At 40.9% G+C, this 22,967-nt stretch overlaps 1 protein-coding gene across 1 annotated transcript in view; it reads right to left on the reverse strand.

Moving 5' to 3' along the window:
* Positions 1–1,773: 1,773 nt before the first annotated feature.
* Positions 1,774–22,967, reverse strand: part of LOC116822642 (opsin-5-like) — a 116,940-nt gene continuing 95,746 nt past the window's right edge. The window contains 2 exon segments of the mRNA XM_075061965.1: positions 1,774–2,982; positions 18,135–18,162. Of these exon segments, the coding sequence (XP_074918066.1) occupies positions 2,365–2,982; positions 18,135–18,162 (646 nt within the window). The 3' untranslated portion in view covers positions 1,774–2,364.

Consider the following 22,967-nt stretch of genomic DNA (forward strand, 5'->3'; position numbering starts at 1 on the left):
GACTGAGCATGAACTGGTGTGGTAGTATAGAAAAAAGGGTGGTGGTGGTGTTAGGTGACCCAACCTCCTCCCCAGCCCACTACACTCACTAGTAGGGGTGTCAGTAGGGTTGCCAACAGTCCCTTATTACAAGTGATGTCCCTTATTTTTTCATCTCTGTACAACAAGATCAGGAGTTGCTGAGTGCTGCAAAAAGCAGCAAGAGATGCCCCTGGTATATGTAAGTGAGTCATGCTTATTAATAAATAATAATAATGATAATAATAATTAATGAGATGAGAGGTGGGGCATGAGGTGCTAAGAACACAGTCCCTTACTTCTGAAATACAATGTTGGCAACTCTAGGTTTTAGAAGTCCCTTTTTTTTTGCTCTCTCTCCTATCTCTGGAAAAACAAAAACCACAACACCAGGGTCAAGCAAGTGAACATCATAACCTCTGCAGCTGCACAACCCTGACAGAGATCTATAATGCGTTGCAAAATGGAGCACCACTGAGGAGGAAGGATAACAAGAAAGGAGGAGATAAGAGAGACTGGGAAGAAACACAAAGAAAAAACTGTGTGCATTTCTATCCACTAAGACTAAGATTGTAAACCAAACAGAAAACCCTGGCATCATAGGCACCAGATCTTCAGTTGGTGTAAAACTGTGCAGCTTCATCAACATCAGTGCAAAGCTGCACTGATTTACACCATCTGATATTCATAGATCCTAAGGCCAGAAGAGATCATTATGATCATCTGGTCTTACTTCCTGTATCAGACATGCCATAGAACTTCCCCAAAGTAATTCCTATTTGAACTAAAGAATATCTTTAAAAAAGAAATCCAATCTTGATTTGAAGATTTACAGTGATGAAGACTCCACCATAATCCTTGGTAAGAGGGTTAATTATCCTCATTGTAAAAAACTTAACTATTTCCCGATCTAAATTTATCTAGATTCAACTTCTAGCCTTTGGATTGTGTTATACCTTTTTCTGCTAGATTGAAGAGCCCATTATCAAATTTCTGTTCCCCACTTAGGTACTTATAGACTATGATCAGGTTACTCCTTAACCATCTCTTTGTTAAGCTAAATAGATTGAGCTCCTTAAGTCTATCATTATAAGGCATATTTGCCAATCCTTTAATAATTCACACGGCTCTTTGCTGAACCCTCTCCAATTTATCAACATCCTTCTTGAATTGTGGGTACCAGACTGGACACAGTATTTCAGCAGTGGTCACACTGGTGCCAAAAACAGAAGTAAAATAATTTCTGTACTCCAGCTCGACATTTGTCTGTTTATGCATCCAAGGATGCTTTTGGTCACAGCTTTGAGTTCATTTTCAGCTGATTATCTACCACAACCCCCCAAAAAATGTTCAGAGTCACTGCTCCCCGGAATAGAGTTCTCCATCTGTAAGTATGGCCTGCAGTCTTTGTTCCTAGATGAGTACATTTACATTTGGCTGTATTAAAACTCACATTGTTTGCTTGAGCCCAGCTTACCAAATTATTCAGATTCTCACCCTTTGAGTTCTCTCCACTCCTTTTCTTTACCCTAGTTATTCCAAGGTCCTTATTAGAAAACTGGGACTATTATTTTAACATTTCTGGGTCAAATTCCTGCCAGTTACACCAGTGTAAATATGGAGTATATCTGTTTAAAAATCAGAGTTACTCTGATTTTACTCCAGCATAAATTGGAGCAAAAGTTGTCTCTTTGTCTCTTCATGGTAAGGAACATTATCTTTTAGTTAAATTTGTTCGTCTCTAAGGTGCCACAAGTACTTCTGTTCTTTTTGCGGATATAGACTAACATGGCTGCTACTCTGAAACCTAACATTATCTTTGCTACCAACATTGAAAGCAGTGTACATGATTATTCTCCAGGGCTTTTTGGAAAATAGGCATTTCATACAGCCTATTTCTGTATTTTAATTTCTGTTACAGTTAGAACAGCATGAGGTTGTCTTTTTAAAATTCTTATATGCATTATGCTATGTCTTGAGTGTACAGAATATAAAACTTTTAGAAAGAACACCACCACCTCACAGAAATGTCCTCATAGTACCCAGAGGTCTGTTTCCTTGAAAACAAAGTAAACAAGAGCTCCAAAACTCAAAGTGAGAAGGAGATTAATTGCAATAGTACTGTTTGAATACAGTTAGCACAAGATACTTACTGAAGTCTGCATTGTGAGAGTCAAACATCCTTTTTAACAAGTTCATGCTCCATTAGGCATTCTATCAAAGGACACCTGAAGGAATCAGGAAAACTGTATAGAAAATGGGCAGTGGATGGGCTGTTTAGAAAAGGTTACATTCAGAAGTCTGGTACCATTACTTTATTGTTTCTTAAATGAAACCCTCCAGACTCTACAGATTTGCAGATCTGCTGTGTGCAGATATTGTTTCCAAGATGATTTCAAAGTTATCATTTTGAGTGCTTTTTTCTCCTTGAACAACCACCTTTACAGATTTCTTGGCACCCTGCTTCCGTTTTGCTTGAAGACTACTCTCCAAAGACACACTTTCTTGAGGAGTATATTCCATAGTGCCTAATCTCTCCTGGCAGCATTTTGGATAGTTCTTAAAGCATTCAAAAGTATCATTGCACTTTTCACAAGGGAAGTAAGAACATCCTTCTACAGTCTGCACTGAGTTACAGCTGGACTCATTTCTCCCTTTAAATGATTTCAGGCCGATTTCCAGAACTGACCTGTAACTGCAGCTCTGTAGGGCCTTGAGGCAAAAACAAGTCCTGATGCATAATTGCTGGAGAACTCCGAAATCTTTGGCAAGGGTGCTTCGGAAATTGGGCTTCAGAAGAAGATAGGTAACTGGGTTGTAGAGTGTTGAGGACTTTGCAAAGACAGCTGGCACAGCAAAGGCTAGTGGAGGAATCCCTTCTATGGATCCAAAGGCTGCCCACATGGCTATGATGGCATAGGGGCTCCAGGCAGCAAAAAATCCAATGCATACAGCAATGCTCATCTTGCAATGAAAGGAAAGAGGAAAGAAGTGGTGTTAGCTAAAACAGCATACGTGAGAAACATACGTCCAAACTAGTGTGGGCATAAGACATTATCATGACTAATGCATCCGCTGAAATGTCTTTCTATGCCTTCCTCACTTTTCATCTTGTCTACTCTGTACATAGCTATTCTGTACTTGGATAATTGTTTCAGATAAGATGCATACCAGGCTCCATTGTATCTGGAGCTTTTTGAGGACAGCTCTAGCATCTTAATCCTATTTGTTTCTCATGTCAGAGAAGGGCAAACATTGACCTTGTAAACACCTGAGGAAAAATGCAAAATCAGAAGAAATTCTCTTCTGACCATCAGCAATAGACTTTTCTATTTCCTAACCCAAATAATTGGTTTATGTTGACTTTACTGTGTGCACCATTCCTTTAGAGAGAAAGGAAAGAAGTTAAACTAAACTGTAATAAATCTATAAAACAATCTGTGGTGACTCATCTCATCACCAGTATCCAGAATAAAGAATTCTATGGGAGTTGCACACAGGCAACTGATGGATTAGTCTGGCTTTTAAAAAATACATTTAATATTTTTAAAGCAGTTAAAATATTTAAACCAGCAGCTGACTCGAATGAATTCATATGAACTGCTGTTGCACAGCTAATTCATGAAGTTTTGATAGCTGCTTTTAAAAAACATTGGGGAAAAAACCCACCATTTAAAGAAGTGTATATGTACAAAGCAAAAATATGAGAGTAAATACCAGAATTGGAATACAAACACCAAAAGCCAGAAATCCCAGATATATTGTAAACTTTCATTCACATAGAGAGACCATAATCTACTATGAACCATTCTGAGCTTCATTCAGAAATAAACTGTACTGAACACTTAAAAAGATATATACAGACAAGAATACTCTCAGATAAGTGTCAGATTTTTGAATGAGTTGCATGAGTTCTGAATTGATCAAGAGTTGCAATTCAAAATGAGAAATGATGAAGAAAATCCATTTCACCTAAAGCAGTGTCAGGTCAAAGTGTGTTTTGGCAATGAATGCACTCTTGTTTCCAAAAGCCTATTGTGCTCTGTGCCTGTAGTGGTAACTAGCTCATCTGGCTTTAAAATTCAACCATTCCCCCAGGCAGTGTCAGGCTACAAACTCTTAGCTGCCAAAAGCATGTTTATATTCACAAGTTCCATTGGTTTATGTAACGGCGATACTGAGAAAGGCCTTTTGAGCCTAGAATAAAACCAACATGTGTACAAGCTGTGCAGTGCAATCTATTTTAAAACATGCAGCTCTCTCCCAAGATTTTAATTAGTCTCATCCTAAATTTGCAAATTTCAGGAACTGTAGGATAATTAAGTACAACATCCTCAGGAGAAAAATCAGTCTAAAAGACACTAAGCATTAGAAATGGGGATGTAAAACAAAAACTGAGGGAGCTAGTCAAAAAATTTTCTTTAAGTCAAAGATGAAATTAAAATCCTGAAAAACTCAGCGTGCAGGCTTAGCACAAGATAACAGAACCACAAGAGGCATGCATCCTTAAAACAATAAAGAACTAAGAAAAGCAAAGGAAAATACTACAGTTAAATTGCACAGTTTAACACACTACTGGAAGGCTGTTAGCTCCTACAGTGGTAGGGGTAATAAAAGATTCTGAATAGGTTATTCCAGCCATCCCTTTTCAAAAAATGGAAATCCAACCCAGTGAAACTAACAAAGGAGCATAAATTATGGAGGCTGTAGCCTTTCCTTAAATTGAATGGATAGTTCTGTGTTAAATCAAAGTATCCCTGGTGAATATTAGGTATATAAACAAGGTAAAGCTATAATGCAAAGCCTACAGGCTAAGACCTGTAAGATTTCAGCTTAGCCCTACTAGGCCCCAAGAGGGTGCTATGGTTTAACACAGCACTACCATTTAATGTAAGGAAAGGCTACAGTGTTAAAATGTAATTAGGACTAAGAGAAAATTTGAAGAGCAAATAGCCAAAGATAAAAACAAATAGCAAGAAATTATTTAAGTATATCAGGACCAGGGTTTATAGGGCACAATGAAGGAGAATAAGGACATTGCAGAGAAGCTGAATTATTTGATTGCATCAGTCCTCACAGCAGAGAATGCTGGAGACATGCTTGTCTTAGACCTGCTCTTTTCAGCAACAGAGGAAGCGTGTTCAAAAATTGAGGCGTTAAAAGAGTTGGTTCTGGAGCAAATTCATACATTTAGAGATTCATGGATTTCATAGCCAGAAGGAACAATTGCAATCATCTAGTCTGACCTCGTGTATAAGACAGGCCATAGAGCGTCTCCAAAATAATTCCTAGAGCAGATCTTTTAGCAAAACATCCAGTCTTGATTTTAAAATGATCAGTGTTGGAGAATCCACCACAATCCTTGCTAAATTGTTCCAAAACTATCGAAGAGCAATGAGTCGTGAGGATTAGATGGAACTAATCCAAGCATTCCGAAGGATTTTAAGAATGAATAAAAATATGCAATCTTTCATTAAAATTAGCCACTACTGGAGGATTGTGTGGTATCAAATGTCATACCCATATCTAATTTTTTTTTTAAATGGTAGTATGCATGATCTTGAGAATTACAGATCAGTGAGTCTTTAAACTGGTTGAAAAGATAGCTAACCAAAGAATTATAAAACACGTAGATGAACATGATTCATAGACTCAAACTTCAAGGCCAGAAGAGACCATTATGATCATCTGGTCTGATCTCCTGCACACCACAGGCCACATAACCTCACCCACCCACTCCTGTAATAGACCCATAGCCTCCGGCTGAGTTACTGAAGTCCTCAAATTTACATACTTCAAGTTACAAAAAAATCTACCAAATTATACTAGTTTAAACCCACAAGTGACCCATGTCCCATGCTGCAGAGGAAGATGAAAAACCCCCAAGGTCTCTGCCAATCTGATCTGAGGGAAAATTCCTTCCTTCTTGACCCCAAATATGGCTTTCAGTTAGACCCCAAGCACATGCGCAAGACCCACCAGCCAGACACCTGGGAAAGAATTCTCTGTAGTGACTCAGAATCCTTCCCATCTAGTGTCCCATCACCAGCTCTTGAAAGTGATTGACAATGAGCAAAGAACAAAGGTTTTGTAATGGAAAAATCATGTATCATTAATTACTAACATTCTTTGATCCTCAGAAAAATTGAGGAAGCCGGATGTCAGAGATCTGTCCCCCCATCAGATGCTACATGAAAAGTGCAGACACACAAGTCCAATCCTTCCATCAGAAGCATTTGATGTCAGCTTAGCAATGACTGGCTCTCAGCCCACCAGCCAAGGCCTTCTGACTATTTCTCCCCATTTCAGAGTCCCAAGTGAAACAGACAAATACTACAAAGTTAGCAAGAGAGATTAAACAAAAAGGTGAAGAAGAAGAAGAAGAAAAAAAGCCTTTAGTCAGTTCTAGCCAAGATATTTGGCATCCCTTTCTTTAGAGGGGCCTGGATGGGCTATAGTCCACTCCAAAGTTCTTCAGGTCTCCAGCTCAAGTATTAAGATTCAATCTCTTCCCCCTTTTTAGCACAGGGGATCTGTCTTCACTTTCTGTGAGAGCAGAGTCTCTGCTAACTCCCAGGCTCTTCCAGCTGCTTTCCTAGGGCTCCCTTCAACAACCTGCTCTCTTTCCAGGGCTGCCCACTACTGACTGGAGTTTCCTCCTTTTAAATGCCTTCTCCATTCCTGACATGACATGCAGGTGCAGCAGGGTGCCGCTACTCCAGCCCAAAGTAGCTCCTGAACCCCTTCCATGTCATTGCTGGGTTTACACACCCCATCACAAAGGGGAACTGGGTGACATGGACTTTTCAAAAAGACTTTAACAAAGAGACTATTGAAAAAAGGTCATTGTGGGGTGAGATTGGATTGTAATGGATTAGAAACTAGCAGAGACATCATGAAGAGCAGGAATAAATGGTCATGGTAAAAGATTAACAGTGGATTGTCTATATTTCCATACTAGAATTGATGATGTTTAGAACATTCATAAATGATCTGAAAAAATAGAATTAAACAATGAAATGACAACAGGTGCAGGTGGTACAAAATTAATCAAGACTCAGCGGGATCCAACCAGACTAAACGAATTGGCATCAAGGTAGCAGATGTGAATTATTTTGCATTTGTCAAAAATGAACTACATTTGGAGAAATAATCTGAACTACTCATACTGAAAAACAAATATTGCAGTGCTCTCAATCAGCTATAACCACTCAGAGGAAAGATCTAAGTGTCATTGGGTGCCAGCTCAATGTAATGCACTGTTTGCACTAAAATAGGACTAGCATCAATGTGACCTGGGAAAATTGCACCAGTGCAAGCCCCATCTAACTGCTGTGTATGTACCCTCAAGGATTGCACTGGTGTACCTCCATTGGTGAAAATACACCAATACACCCCTCCCTCCCCCCAAAAAACCCTCACCCCTCACCACCACCACATTCCAGTATAGACAGGACCAAAAATTTGATTCAGAAGGTTACAAAAGCATGGTGGAAACCATTTACAAGATCAAATTGTGCAAATGTTTGAGTGGCAAAGGCTGATTTCACCAAAATCTAGTGTGTAAAGCAAGCACCTTGATCATTTACTACACAGAACAGCTATATAAGTGCCCCTAAAAGAATGAGAGATGTTAAATTGGATTAAGCCATAGTTAATCAAGTCTTTATGTATTTCATTTTTATTTAGTAGACCTTTGGATTCCAGATGTTTGTGTCCTAAAGACACATTGATCAAATGTAGAATTGTAGGAACAATTATGACTACTCTTCAAATCAATCTATTCAATAAGGATGGATACTCTCAGCTTTATGGGCTTATTTTTTAAAGCCAGCTGCACTTGACTGGTATGTTTGTTAGCATTCACAGTTTTATCAGATCCCCAACATTATATTTAGTGTATAACCTTTTCTCAACCAAAAACATTTTGAATAGGATACAAGATTCTGGACTTTCACATTTGGGTTCCAAAGAAACATTTTAGGTAGTAAAAGGACAGAACATTTGTCTTTGACTAGAAAAATAGCATTTGACCAGAATATGCTGGTTATTTAGAAATCTATGTTTCTCTTTATCCAGAAATCATCGTTCAGCCTAAGTGATTTGTTAATATTTTTGTATATTCCTTTTACTCACGTATCAACTATATACACCACAGAGAAGTAACTGTAAGTGGGAGTAACTTTCTGATGGGTCATCTAACCCATCCTCCCTCTCCCCACCCCCCACCCCCCAGGATGTGATTGATTTAATTATTGTTAAACCATTCTTGATAGATGGATGTCATTTCTGGCCTTGAATATCTTCTGGTGAAGGTGATACCATCTCCCTTGGCAAATTGTGCACTCATCTATCCAATGAAAGCCCAGGCAGGATATTAAAATTAAGCAGGAACAGACTTTGCGATCTTCTGATAATCTAACTGCGGGCTTTGGGCCAACTATTCCACACAGTAAAATGAGAAAGATGATGATTTCTCTAACTTTAGACTCAGGCTGTAATTCAGCATTGCTGAAACTGCAGTAGCAGCAACTATGGCCAGGTCTACACTACGAGATTAAATCGATTTTAGATACACAATTTCAGCTATGAGAATAGCGTAGCTGAAATCGAATATCTAAAATCAATTTACTCACCTGTCTTCACCGCGCGGGATTGATCCACGCGGCTCGCCGTGTCAAATCCGGAAGTCCGGTCATCTAGCTGGAGTTCCGGAATCGATCTAAGCACGCTCTGGGATCGAGATATCGCGTCCAGACCAGATGCGATATTTCGATCCCCGAGCAATCGATTTTAACACGCCGATCCGGCGCGTAGTCTAGACGTGGCCTTTGAGGACACTAATCCAGAATGGGTCACAGAGAAATACCACTCTGGATGATGGATAGTTTGAAGAGGTGACATTCATAAACTTAACAAAAAGGTATAAATAATTGTTTTGATTGATAAGATGTCCTAGCTAAATAATGAAATCATTCCATAAGATAATAACTCCCTGAGGTTTGTAAAAAGTATCAAGAACCTAAGTCTTGATCCAAAGCCCACTGGAGTCAATGAAAAGATGACTTCTACTGACTCCAGTGGCCTTTGGCTCAAACCTCTATTTACTATGGGCCCACTACTGAAGAACAAGGATTAAAAATCAAACAACATTAACAATGGTTATCTTACAATGACTGCAAGCATTTGTGGGAAATTATCATTAATTTTTATTAAATTAACACTTATCAAATCAGTGTCCCACTTTCATAGGTGTTCTACAGACATAGTAAAGACAACCCCTGCCTACAAAAGCTTAAAAGTAGTTGAAAATAAGACCTAAGTAGATGAAAGAAGCAAAATGTAAAACTGTATATAGCGCAGAATTATTTTATGTATTTGTACAGAGGCAGTGACTAGAAGCTGCAGCAAAAATTGAGGTCCCATTGTGCTAGCTACAATACACACACATGATGAAATGTCAGTTCCTGCACCAAATGGTTACATCGAGAGAGAGAGAGAGAGAGATCCAAATGGGGGTATTTCCAAATATCTAGTGCTCACCCAGATTTAACTAGTTATTCCTCAGTGAATGATGCAGTTTGTAAAATCTCTCTCACATAGCATGCTGTTAGGACTCAAAAGAATACAAATGTAAAATAATGATAATGATTTCCTATGTAGTGCTGGCAGAGGCAATGCATTGGTGGGGGCATGCAGGGTCATGTGCCACCTCAGATTTAACTGCTTGGCTTGTATTGAGCATGCTCACACAGACTGAGCATGCTCAGTAACGTATGCTGAAACTTCTGCCCTCACTCTGCCCTTGCTTGTGCTCCCCTCCCACAACTCTTGGCAGATACAGGTCGTCTCTCAGTGCTGGAATATATTCATCCTTGTCCTGCCTGTGAGTTTGGCCACTAATGTACAGTAGGGTCTGAACAATACAGCTTGGCTTGGAGGCAAATTTTAAAAACAAACAAACAAAAATCACTCTGTGCCTAAATAAATCACATACCTAGGCATTTTTCTACATACTATCCCTTTCCTATCTCATCCTACAAATGATCAACATGCAAAACTCCTTTGTGTGTGTGTAAAAACAAGCACTTTTTACACAAAAATTTTCATGGGCATAAAATTCTTCACAGAAGCTATTGCTCTAGCAAGTTGTATGAATGCAAATGGAGGCTGTGTTGAGGTTCCTCTACAGGTGTTTTAGATAAATAATATCCACATACTATACTGGTTAAGTAAGTATGGAGGAGTCTGGAGGGGAGAACAATTAAAGAGTGATAAGGGGACGAATCAGATCATAAAAGATTTTTTGCATTGTATTTCTTGTTAGTTACTATTTTATTTTATGAGGGGGAGGTTAATGTCAGGCAAAAGAGTTGCACAGGAGTTTACTGGGAGAAATCTAGCTGGAAGAATAAAAGAGGACGCAGGGAACTATAGACCAGGTAGCCTGACATCAGTCCGAGATAAAATAATAGAACAGTTAATTCTCAATCAACAAAGAATTAGAGGTTAAAATAAAATGAAAGTCTGTCAACATGGCTTCATAGAAGGTAGGTTTTGTCAAACAAACCTATTTTTTTTCTTCTTTTCTTTACAAGCTATCGGGTCTGATCAATGAAGCCAACTATGTTAAAATAGTATCTAGGGATTTCTCCAAGGCATTTGACTTAGTACCAATGACATCTTGACTGAAAACACTTCTTAGGTATACATTAGACGAATTAAAAACTGGTTCACTGACAGATCTCAAAATATAATTGTTAATGGGGAGACATCAATAAGCAGGGTTGTTTCCAGTGAGATCTCTCAGGGATTGGTTCTTGGTCCAATGCCAATTTTTTTATCAACAATATATGATCATATAAAATCTTTGCTGGTACAGTTTGCAGATGACATAGATTGCTGGATAGTATGAGGAGGTTAGGTTATTGTTCTAGGGTGATCTGAATTGCCTGGTTAAAATAGTTACTGTGCAATCCAACAAAATCTATGTTAATACAGCCAAATAGAAGGGAATACATCTGAGAAGAAAGAATGAAGGCTATACCTACAGGATGGGAGATTTTCTTGGAAAGCAATGGCTCAGAAAATGATTTAGAGAGTCTGTGCCAGTACCTGCCTCCATGGTGCCTCCTTCTGGCCCAGTGGACACTACTCAGACTACTGCAGCGTTTCCATTGGTCAGTTGCCACCTCTAATGTGTTTGGTGCAGTGGCGTTTTAGTCCTTCGACTCAGGCACACTTGAGTTCCACCCCTTCCAGGTATTAAAATGCAAAAATAAAAGGAATCCTAAAACTCAAAATAGGGTCAATCCAAGGACATTTCAGCAGAACCCCACTCTTTTGTACAGGGCTTGTCTTCATGCAGCTAGTCATTTGATCAGTCTCCATGGGCCTACTTGTTCCATCCACCAGCAGGTTGGTCCAGGCAGCAAGTGGTCTCAGACTCTTGGCTGAAATCAGGCTTCTCTCACCAAGAGAGAAACGGAGCTCTCTTCTCCATCCTGGTCAGCCCCAAACTGAGCTGGGCCTTCTCCATAACTCCCCTCTCCACATCTGTTACCAGTGTAGCAGGACAGGGCCAGTTGGGTCCACAGGCCCTCATTAATCTCCTCCCTGCCAGTGTCATTATAGATAACTGCCTGAACATGAGCTCTCAGTGCAATGCTGCAGCAAAGAGAGCCCAGTGTGGTCCTTAGTTGTCATAAAAAGGGAGTATCAAGTAGGGAAGTGGTCTTGCCTCTGTACACAGCATTGGTAAGGCCACTCCTAGAATATTCATGTCCAGTTCTGGTGTCCCCACTTCAAGAAATATGTGGAAATTTTGGAGAGAATTCAAAGGAGAGGCTGGAAATAAAACTTTACAATGTGAGGCTTAAAGAGCTCTGTCTATTCAGCTTATCTAAGAGCAAGTCGAGAGGTGACCTGATCATAGAATCATAGAATTTCAGGGTTGGAAGGGACCTCAGGAGGTCATGTAATCCCACCCCCGGCTCAAAGCAGGACCAACCTCAACTAAATCATCCCAGCCAGGGCTTTGTCAAGCCTGGCCATTAAAACCTCTGATGGAGGAGCTTCCACCACCTCCTAAGCGGGTAAACCATAATCCAGTGCTTCAACACTCTCCAGTGAAAGTTTTTCCTAATATCAACCTAACCTCCCCCACTGCAACTTGAGACATTACTCCTTGTTCGTGTCATTTCTGGTACCACTGAGACGTCTAGTTCCATCTCTTTGGAACCCCTTCGGTTGTTGAAAGCAGCTATCAATCCCCTTATCTCTCTTCTGCCGATAACATCCAGTTCCCCAGCCTTTCCCTCATAGTCATGTGGCTTGCCCCCTCTATTTCATTTTTTGTTGCCCTCCGCTGAACTCTTCAATATTTTCACATCCGTTCTTTGTAGGTGGGGCCAAAAAACTGGACACAGTACTCCAGATGAGGCTCATCAATGTCGAAATAGAAGGGAATGATCAATCCCATTTGATCTGCTGCAGTGCCCTACTTATACAGCACAAATGCCATTTAGCCTTCTTGGACAAGGCACCTGTCAACTCCTATCCAGCTTCTCGTAACTGTAACTCTAGGTCCTTTTCTGCAGAACTGCTTCGTAGCCATTCGGTCCCTAGTCTGTAACAGTGAATGGGATTCTTCTGTCCTAAGTGCAGGACTCTGCACTTGTCCTTGTTGAACCTCATCAGATTTCTTTTGGCCCAGTTCTCTGATCACTGTGTGTAGATACTTACACATGGAAAAGATGTCTGAGGCTTTTCAATCTTGCAGGCACAGGCATAACAAGATCCAATGGCTGGAAGTTGAGGTTAGATAAATTCAACCTTGAAATAAGACAATTTCCTAGCAGTGAGTGTAATTAAATGCAGGAGCAGCTTACCAGGGGAGGTGATTGATTCACCATCACTTGGACTCTTTAGATACCTTTCTAAAGAATATGCTTTAATCCAGCTTCTGGGAAAAATTCTACAACTTGCATAGACAGATCAGACTAGACTATCATAGTGGTCCCTTCTGGCTTTAGAGTCTATGTGTCTGTGAATAAGAACTAAGTTTTGAAGAGGTAACTGAAGGAAAACTTTAACAGACTGCAATGAAAACTTTGAAGGAAGGAGTATGAACTGCAGGACTAAGCTTTTATATCTCAGAGGTGTGGAGAAAAGAAAAGGAGAGACTGTTTTTCCAGCTGCACAATTAAAGTTACCTGCACATGGAAGCCCAGATCCTCAGATGTTATAAATCGGTGTAGTCCCATGGACCTCAACAGAGCCATAGTTATTTACATCATCTGAGGATCTGGTCCAGAATGGTTCAAATGATGAGTGTATTACGAGTATATAGTGAATTTAATATGTTTGGATTAGAGACACTTTAAATAAATGGTGCATTATTAAATCTTTTTAAATGTGAACACTTCAGCATTTTAATTTGCCCACGCAGTTAAGATATTCCTGGCTAGTGAATTTACAACAAAGGAAAGGAAATGTTACTGCACACAGAGCAAAGTCAACCTGTAGTAATCATTGCCACATCAGACTATCAAATCAGCTGGGGCGACTGGATAATTTTAGGACTAATAACATTTGCACAGTCTTAGAACAGTAAAATTTCACCTGTCCTGCAGGATGGTGCATCTGTTTTTACAAAATATCAAAATGATTCGATAGATTTCACTGTTTGGACCAGGAAAGCTCCTATATGATAGAAGGAATTTTAAGGCTCCAAAACTGTAGCTACATCTGCTAAGATAAAGGTAATCAAAATCTCATGCTCCAGGATGTACTCAGGATAAAAGAGATGCATATTCTCTGAAATAAGAGAGAGTTTCTCATACAGATCATAATGAAACATTAAATAAGAGAAAACCCCAGTAAGAGGTCTGTATCACTTATAAGCTCTCGATGGCATTACATTCAGCAAATTAATCTATTACAAAGAGGAAGAAATAAACTGACCTCAGTCCTGTTAGAAAATAAGCATCATTAGCTGTCCTTGAGCAATAAATGCAAACTACACAAAACATACAACTGATTCACAACTTCAACTTTTAGGATTATTGTGGATATCTGTTGTATGAAAACACAGTCTTTGCAAAGCATATTTTATGCATAAAATGTGTAGTTGGTTCCACATATATATGAAAGATTGATGCTATGAAATAATTTAGTATCTATTATATATTAATGATTTACACTGAGTTTAAAAGGTAAGATCTTGAATTTTTCACAATCTAATATTCAATAAAAAGAATTTGAATATTTGTTGCTAATTTTTGGAAGGACTTTTAAGCCAAATTTTCAATGGAAAATGCCTCACTTTCAAATGCAAAAGTGTGTATGCATTTGTACATGCACATACTGAGACTGTGTATGCAACCACTGTAATTGCGTATCCAAAATGCAGATTGGTATCTAGACAGGTAAAAACCCATGTGTTCTTGCAGTTGTAATCACGCATGCAAGTGAGCATGTATTTTTGCATGTGGCCCTTAGGATTCCACCTGTTTCAATTTAGCCACAGTCAGGGCCGGTGCAACCATTTAGGCGAACTAGGCGGTTGCCTAGGGCGCCAAGATTTGGGGGCGCCAAAAAGTGGTGCCCCCCCCCCAAATTTTTTTAAATGGTTGCAGCCACTGCTGCTGGAGGGGCTGAGCTGCCGGCAGCAGCAGCTGCCTGCCGCCGGCAGCCCAAGGTGTCCCCCGGGTCAGGGCGCCGCAGGTCAGCGTGCCCCTGACGTCAGTGCGCCGCCACCGCAGTGCCAGCAGCCCAGGGCGCCCCCCGGGGCAGGGAGCCGCCGCCGCAGCCCGGCAGCCCAGGGCCCCCCGCTGGGTCAGCAAGCCGCCGCGCTACCCAGCAGCCCAGGGCGCTCCCCCCCCCCGGGGTCAGGGAGCCGCCGCCGCAGCCCAGCAGCCCAGGGCACCCCGCCCCCCCCGGGGTCAGGGAGCCGCCGCCGCCGCGACTGGCATGCCCAGGGCGGCACCCCCGCTCCCGGGGTCGCGGAGCCGCTGCCACAGCCCGGCAGCCCAGGGCGCCCCCACTCCCTGGGTTCAGGGAGCCGCGAGACCCGCGCGCGGGGCGGCGAAATGTCCCGGCGCCTAGGGCGCCAGAAACCCTAGCACCGGTCCTGGCCACAGTATTTGTAAAAAAGGAAATTAAAGGATCTTAAAGGATCACGCATGAGCTCATTGGTATGTTTTATGAAGCAAAATCTAAAATAAAATGTTTGTCTTTCTCCTTTAAAATAGCACAGATCTTTCAAGTAACCCATTCTTCCCTCACGAAGAACTAGCAAGACCTGGAAACAAAGCCCTAGACCCTTTGTTGGAGTTGAGAAGCAATGGTGCTGTACAAATACAGCTTTCCTACCCAATCTCTCCTTCTGAGTAACAGCCCTTCCTCCACCCTCAACCCCATCACTACCACCTGTGCACACATATACAACAGGATAATTTGCAATAAACTCTACACACTGAAATTCACTACTGCTATTAATGATAATTAATGAGGAACTGGATGAAATGCAAAAGAAGAGCAAGAAAGCAAGTATAAGCATTAGGAAAAGCCAACCCATATATATATTTATACATTCTACTTGTGTGGTGCATCATTTCAAAGATTTATTCCACAGAATGTTCTAGCCATTCATCCTGACTAAAATGATTTTAGTTATAATCTTTAAAATCTATTATAAAGCTTTAACTTCTTGAATCTCAATGTCTACCATCATTAAATTATTGTCTGACTCCTCCCATTGTCTTATCCCCAGATTTCCCACAACTGTGAAAACTAAGATCAATAAAAATCAAAAAAGAAATGCTTAAACTCATTTTTCAAATGCTGTGAAAATCTAAATGGATAAAAAAGAACAAACTAATATTGACTGAAATTATAAAAAATATAAATTCTATTAAACTTGATAACTCTAACAACAGATGCCCTAGGAACATCATGGTTGTCCCTATGCTGCACACCAAGCATTCAAACAGACAATAGAGGGCTATTTGTGCATTCCGTGTTCCCTGCACATAGTAGTTTGAGGAAGAGGAACTGCATTTAGAATTACATCAGGAACTATGCTGACATATCCAGTGGTGAAAAGGCTATTCTGAGTCAGTAGATCACAGTCTTAACAATTTTTAAATATTATGAAAGATGGATGTTAGCAAATCCCCAGTTAGTTTTGCTAGCTGCAGGAGCTTCGATGGCCATTCTCTGCTACCTAGACCCTCGGCTCATGCCTGGACTCCCTCCCACACTTTCTGTTCTTCAAGTTGCTCTTGAAGACTTGGTGGGGAGGTGGTAGTTCTTGCCACTATCACTGGGCTTGGGAGTGGAATCTCCCAGATCCCTTCCCCTTCTCTCTCCTTAGGTTCAGGAAGGACACTCCTAAATCATGGTAGAAAGCTGGCTGGAAATCCTGTTGCTCCACAGATCTTACATGAAGGGTCTGAATATTGGGTTGGGAGTGCATGTTTACAGAGAGAGAGTGGTAGGGGACTAGAACCACAGACTGGGAGATCTAGTAGTTTCATTGCTGCTTTCATTGTCAGTTCATTGAGCACAGCAGAGTTCCATACTAGCCATAGGCAAGGCATAAGACTTCTCCTGTATCCAGCCTCCTCCATGCCCATGCTGTATGCGCCCCTACGTAAACTAGGAATCACTTCATCTACAACTGAAGTGAAGCTGCCTCTTAATAATAGTACATTGCAAGGCTAAAAGGTACTTTTTGATTTCTACTCAATATTTCGCAAGAGCCTCTGAGCAAAGACTTTAGCACCAGCCATAAACAGTTGGAAGAATCAGGCTGTGTCTGAAGTTTTAGTCTCATTAACATGCACTTCGTGCTGTGCTTTACATAAATCACACGGCTTGCTATCATTTCTCTGTGGTACAGTGCATTTCACTCTTGTTGGCAGCTGAATTAATTCCTGTTTGCAGAAAAAATGAATATTTACCATATGTATTTTAGTTTTCTCACTGTATTTCTATAACACGTTTGTTCAAGGCCTCCAGATTCCTGATGGGTGGAGAAAAAAATCTTTTCTGATGCTAACACAGGTAGAGTCTTTGAAAAGATAAGGGGATAGGGCTATATTGGAGGTAATCAGTTGTATGTTCCTCTTCTCTTTCACGTAATTGCAGTTGCCAGAAGTGTTTCAGGGTATTTTGCTGGGAACAGAAAGTACAAAAACAGTTCCTTCCCACAACTTGTGCAGCTCTAGGACTGCTCCAAATTGGTTAAGTGCAACTACCTTCAGCATCTAGAATATTTGGTCCAAATGCACAAGACCAAAGGCCAAAACAGTTTCATTGATTTTAAGGCCAGAAGAGACCAGACAGATCTAGTCTGATCTCTTGCATAGCACAGGACAAAGAACCAATATATTATTCACTTATAGGAAGAAGGAAAAAAAGATGGGGGCAAAAGAAATTAGCAACCTGTTTGGAAAATAAAAGGCACATATTCCCCTCCGCCTCTCCTCCTCCCACAGCACAAAGTTCCAATGAGATCCTGTAGAGTTATATAGTTCAGAAAATTGCCTTGTGATTTCAACAACACTACAGAGTCTCACTTGGGGTCTGAGTCAGTCAAAGCTGATTGAAGTCAATGGGAGTATTTCCAATGGATTCACCAGCCTTTGGAGCAACGTGATACTTTCAGGTGCCTTGGTAGTATTTTGTTCACCAGCTCCTCTGAGAGTGCTTGGAGAGACACAGTGAACAGGATTCAAAGATTGGCAAAAAGCTTACTGTGGCTGAATTATGCAGAAAACACGGTATTTTTTCTGTAATTGCTATGTACTAAAAATATCGCCAAAGTGTTTTTATTAATCAAAGCCAGCAGCTAGCAGTCATGTCTGCTTTGTTAATCACTGATCGCTGGCTGAGGGACTTTTTTTTTTTTTTTCAAGTGGACTCATAACACAGCACATACTTTACCAAAATAATAATCTGTCTTCCACCCTAGCCTCTCATTTACAGGGGCACTTAAGCATATTGCCTGTAACTTTAAATAGAAAGGGTGACATTGTGTAGTGTAAACATTATCTTTGATCTGTATAAATTGGCTATATTTTTTTGTGCCAACAGCCTCTCCCCCAGACTCTTGATGTGATATTCTCAGTGTTTAATCTTGCTAATAAGATCACTTTATGCAGCCTCAGGGCTAAAGTACGTTTCAACACCCACTTGAGGATATGAGTTTCCACTTAGAGCTAATGCCTGCCTTGTGTACCTTCCTCCTCAGCCCTTCTGGTGCTCCTGGTCTGTATGGTACCTGGAGTTGTTAGGAAGAGGAATTCTAGCTCACTCAGTGGGGTGGGGGCACAGCCATGGTCACACACTCATCCCACCCTCTTTTAGGCACCCAACACCTGCCGGGATATTATGGTCATGTGCACAACAGCACAAGATAATGGGGAGCCCTCTGTGCCTTTCCTCACCTTGTGCACCCATTCAGGGGCTGACTAAAAACTCAACTTTGATCTCTTAAAACCAAAGAGGTTTACTCCTACCCTGCACATGCCCTGCAAATCAAAATGATCTGACCAATACTAGCCTGTCTTCTTCTCTCTGCTATCCCTAAGCCTGTGTGAGGCTGTCACTTCCAGTTTAGTATCCAGGTTTTGAAGACAGAGAATGAATTAAAGGCTTGCAGACCTCTCCAGAGCCACAGCCAAGGTCAGGTGCTCAACACCATCCAAAGAATAAAACTCTTTTGAAAGAGATGCTGCATCGAAAGACCAGTTCTTCCTCAGTGATTATGCCATCCTGGCTTCTAATCATAAGGACCCCTACATTTCAAATACAATTATCAAGAAAACACGTTTAGGGCCAGATTCTGACCTCCGTTGTACCCGTGCAACCATTACTTCTATGCCAGTTCTGTTGTGTGATTATAAGTGCAGCCAGATATAGCTCCTATTCTACATCTAAAAGGCAATTTGATAATCTAGCAATCACACATTAGCCAAAGCTCCAACAGTCTGAAACTGATCTGTGCAAGCCATCCTATTCTCAGACTAGAGAGTATCCACTCTCATGAACCTAAGTGTGTGAGTAGATTTCTAGATTCCATTGAGGATCTAACTCAGGGGTCTCAAAGTCCCAGCCCGTGGACCATCTGCGACCCAAGACCTTCCCACTGTGCCCCACAGAGGAGAGATGCATGCAGACATGCTGCCGGCAACGTCTGCTGCAGGCACCGCCCCCCACAGCTCCCATTGGCTATTTAGCTTAACAAAGACAAATTTAAAGGGGACTTGAGTGCAGTGTATAAGTACCCCAGGGAACAGATATTTGATAATACCCTCTTCAGTCTATCAGAGAAAGTTTAAGAAGATCCAATGGCTGCAAGTTGAAGATAGACAAATTCAGACTAGAAATAAGGCATACATTTTTAACAGTGAGGATAATTAGCTATCAGAACAGTTTACCGAGGGTTGTAATGGATTGGCAATTAAAAAAAAATCAATTCTGTCTTGATTTTAAAGACATGCTCTAATTCAAAAGGAATTATGTTGGGGAAGTTCTATGGCCTGGGATCTACAGGAGGTCAGTCTTGATGATCACACTGGTCCTTTTTCGCTTTAGACTCTATGAATTGAGGATTCCCTCAGGCGTGCAGTTTATTCGGACAATTGTCTCTTCCAAAACATTTTTAAATGATGGCAGCTATGCCTGTATATCAGCACAATCAGCTGGGCTCCTTTACTACTGCAGCACAAGCGGTGGGCATGATGAGGGGAAAATCCAGACATTTCCCCTACGTACTTTCTCTATTAAAAGAATCAATTAAAAGTGAAGATGTCCCAAAGAATTATCACCAACAAACCCAAGTTGTCAGGCCAGCCTATGCAGCATGGTGTGACCACTAGAGAGAGAGGTCAGTAACAGAGTGGGTAGAAAGCAGGAAAATTTGCTTCATGGGCCTATCCATAAAAGGTAAGGCCAGCTCTGCTTTAGTTAGTTAGTTATTCTTTGCAAAACACGAGGGGAAATGTATTTCAGCTTCTGTCCAAAACTCCTCAGGGAAATTTCCAAAGAAGTATGTGGGAAGTATTGTATAGTACAGTATGTGCACCAAAGTCCCTGAACAATTATGTAATGGGAACTAATGGGGGCAAGTTCCCTTCTAAATGGAGTTTAGAAAATATCCCCTTTGGGTCTAAAAGTATTCTATTAGAGTGCTTTTAGCAAGGCTGATTCCTGGTTAATGGCTTAATCCCACAATTACTGCACATGCCAGATTCACACGGACCTGAAATCAAAGGACGTTTTTAGAACTGGACCCATGATAAAAAGACATGTTCGTTTTTTGACGGAGGGTGGGATTCACAAGGCTTAGATACTGCTGTGCACAGCATTGCAGCCTGTAACTTTTAGGCACCCTGCTGCCTACCAGAATTCACTGAATTAGGGGCCCAAGCTGTCTATGTAATGCATGGGGAGAACTAGACGCCTGAGAACGGGATTCACAGAAGCCAGCACACTGAGGTGGAGCCACCTAAATTAGCCAATAAAAAATGCTGAGGAGTCTGATGGGGCCTAACCCCCAACCTTCAATGGCAGTTAAGCACCGAAGTCTGGGCCTGAGGCAGGCACCAATTTCTACATGGGATTTTCAGCCATGAACATTATTCTGGGGGTCAGAGTAGTCCTTTTTCAAGAAAAACTGAGGTGGAGATGGTGGTCTCCTTATAACCCAGTGATCAGAGCACTCACCCAGGCTGTGTGAGACCTTGGTTCAAATCCTTTCTCTGCCCGATATGCCGCAAGGATTTGAATGTGGATCTCCTAACTTCCAGGACAGTGGCCTAGCCGGTGATCTATGGAGTATTTTGGGGCAGGGCTCTCTCAGTCTCTCCTGCTGAAGCCATTCCCCGTGTTTAAATAATTAAATAGTCCTTGGAGCAGGGCAGCTAGAACCCAGCTCTGACATAAGCACCCTAACTAGTGGGCTATAGAGTCATTCTAACTCTATCACTATTTAGGCAGCTGTGCACATGCCCTGCTGCCAAAATTTAGTCATTTGGGAGATTTTAATGACAGATTTAGAAACCTGCGTAGGGTTCTGTGAATGACACTGAAATGTTGGACATAGGCACCTAAAGTGGCAGTTAAACACCTAAGTCTCCCTTGTGAATCCTACCCCGCATGTTTCCACAGAATGGTCTGATTCTCATGCTACATTTAAGAAAACTGAAAAAAAAATTAGCGGAGTTAGAATATAATGAAAGTTTTTAGGAACTGTGCTGTGTTCACATAAGAATCTAAAACCAGTCAGCCCAAAAAAGACCCCAAACCAAAACCTTCCTTCATTTTTACAACTATCTGTAAACTAAAAACAAAATCAAAAGTTTGATCATTTATTTCAAAATGACCACGTCCTGACTGTACCTCTTCCAAATCATACTTCTCCACACTGACTGCCATAACATTCTGTGACAGCAGGTTGTCATTTCCATTTTTTCCATATATCAGCCAGCCTCATACACTTACCAGCGAGGTGAGCATTGTTGCCTCCTCCTTTGGAATCAATAAACATTACCTGGAGTCAATAGTGGAGGGAATTCAGATTTAATTTGGCTCCCGTATTGCTTCTCTTCATGCATCATGCCCTATACAACTGACATTTGGAAATTGAATGATGTCCAACCGGTAGTCACCAAGATCCCCAAATGGTTTTGAACTCCCTGCAGCAAATCAGTGACTTAATGCATTACAAGTAAAATATTTGGATTTGGGCCACTTTGAGCAGAGAGGCACTGAACAATTTCCCCTTTCACTTTAAGGAGAGCTGCAGGTGCTCAGCACCTGTCAGGAGTTGGTGCTGTGAGCTTATATCCACATCTTGTTCATCTTCTTTGCAGAACATCATTTGTGCAATTTTATTTCTATCACACTTACCACGATATTCTTGCATGTCCCCAACACTTAAAATCATAAACAACCACAGCTTTCAAGCACGCGTCCATTGGCACATGTAGACCTCTAGTTTCAAGGACTGATCTTACTCCCTTTATAGTCGTGGCAAAATTTCACTTAATTCAGTGAAGATGAAGGATACTGGCACTAAGCCTGTGCACCATTTAAGTCCAACTTAGACCATATTTTATGTGCTGCACTGGGGCTTGTGCTAGTTCTTTGTACATGGGAGAATTTCATGCTGAGAGGAACAAATCCTCAATAAATACAATTAAAAATAAGGTACGTGCTATTCAGACCAGCAGCCAGGTGGCACTTCTATGCTTACAATCGTGCATTTTCAAGCTATCACAAGTGATGACCAGACTAAAATAGAACATTACTATTTATTAAGTAAAAATCTGATAAATATTCTTAGTTATTTCTATACTGATGTAAGTGACACATAAGTATTGTTCTGTTGCTAAAAGAAAAATGGCAGTTTTTACATTGTAAATTGAATTTAATTTGATCTTAATTAAAATGGACTCAAAACACTTTTATAACTACATTAATTTTAGTCTTTTGCACCAATTTTTGTTTGGCCTCAATACGCATGAGTGCATTTGCTGCATGTGTTGAGAACACATATTGCAACCAAAGGAATCAGACATGCCGGTCCAAGTGCAAAAAAGATGTGTACACAGCGACCAATCAGTGCTAGAGTGAAAGCAAATCACATCAACATGCACACAAATTACTAGCTTTTTGCACATGCATGCACACGGTGGAAATGGCGTGCATTTGAGTGGGCACTTTTCCATTCTATAAATACCATGCAGGCTCCGATCCAGCAAAGCACTGAAGCATGCGCTTAATTTTAAGCAGGTGATCAGGCTAAATATCTAGTTCTGATATCTAATGTACTTACATGGCCTGCATTACTATATTATCTGAGTATTTCACAGCCTAATAATGTACTTCTACTCTACATCCCTGTGAGGTAGGGAAGCACTTTTACATCCATTTTA

This window comes from Chelonoidis abingdonii, chromosome 2, assembly GCF_003597395.2.
Source record: "Chelonoidis abingdonii isolate Lonesome George chromosome 2, CheloAbing_2.0, whole genome shotgun sequence".
Taxonomy (NCBI): domain Eukaryota; kingdom Metazoa; phylum Chordata; order Testudines; family Testudinidae; genus Chelonoidis; species Chelonoidis abingdonii.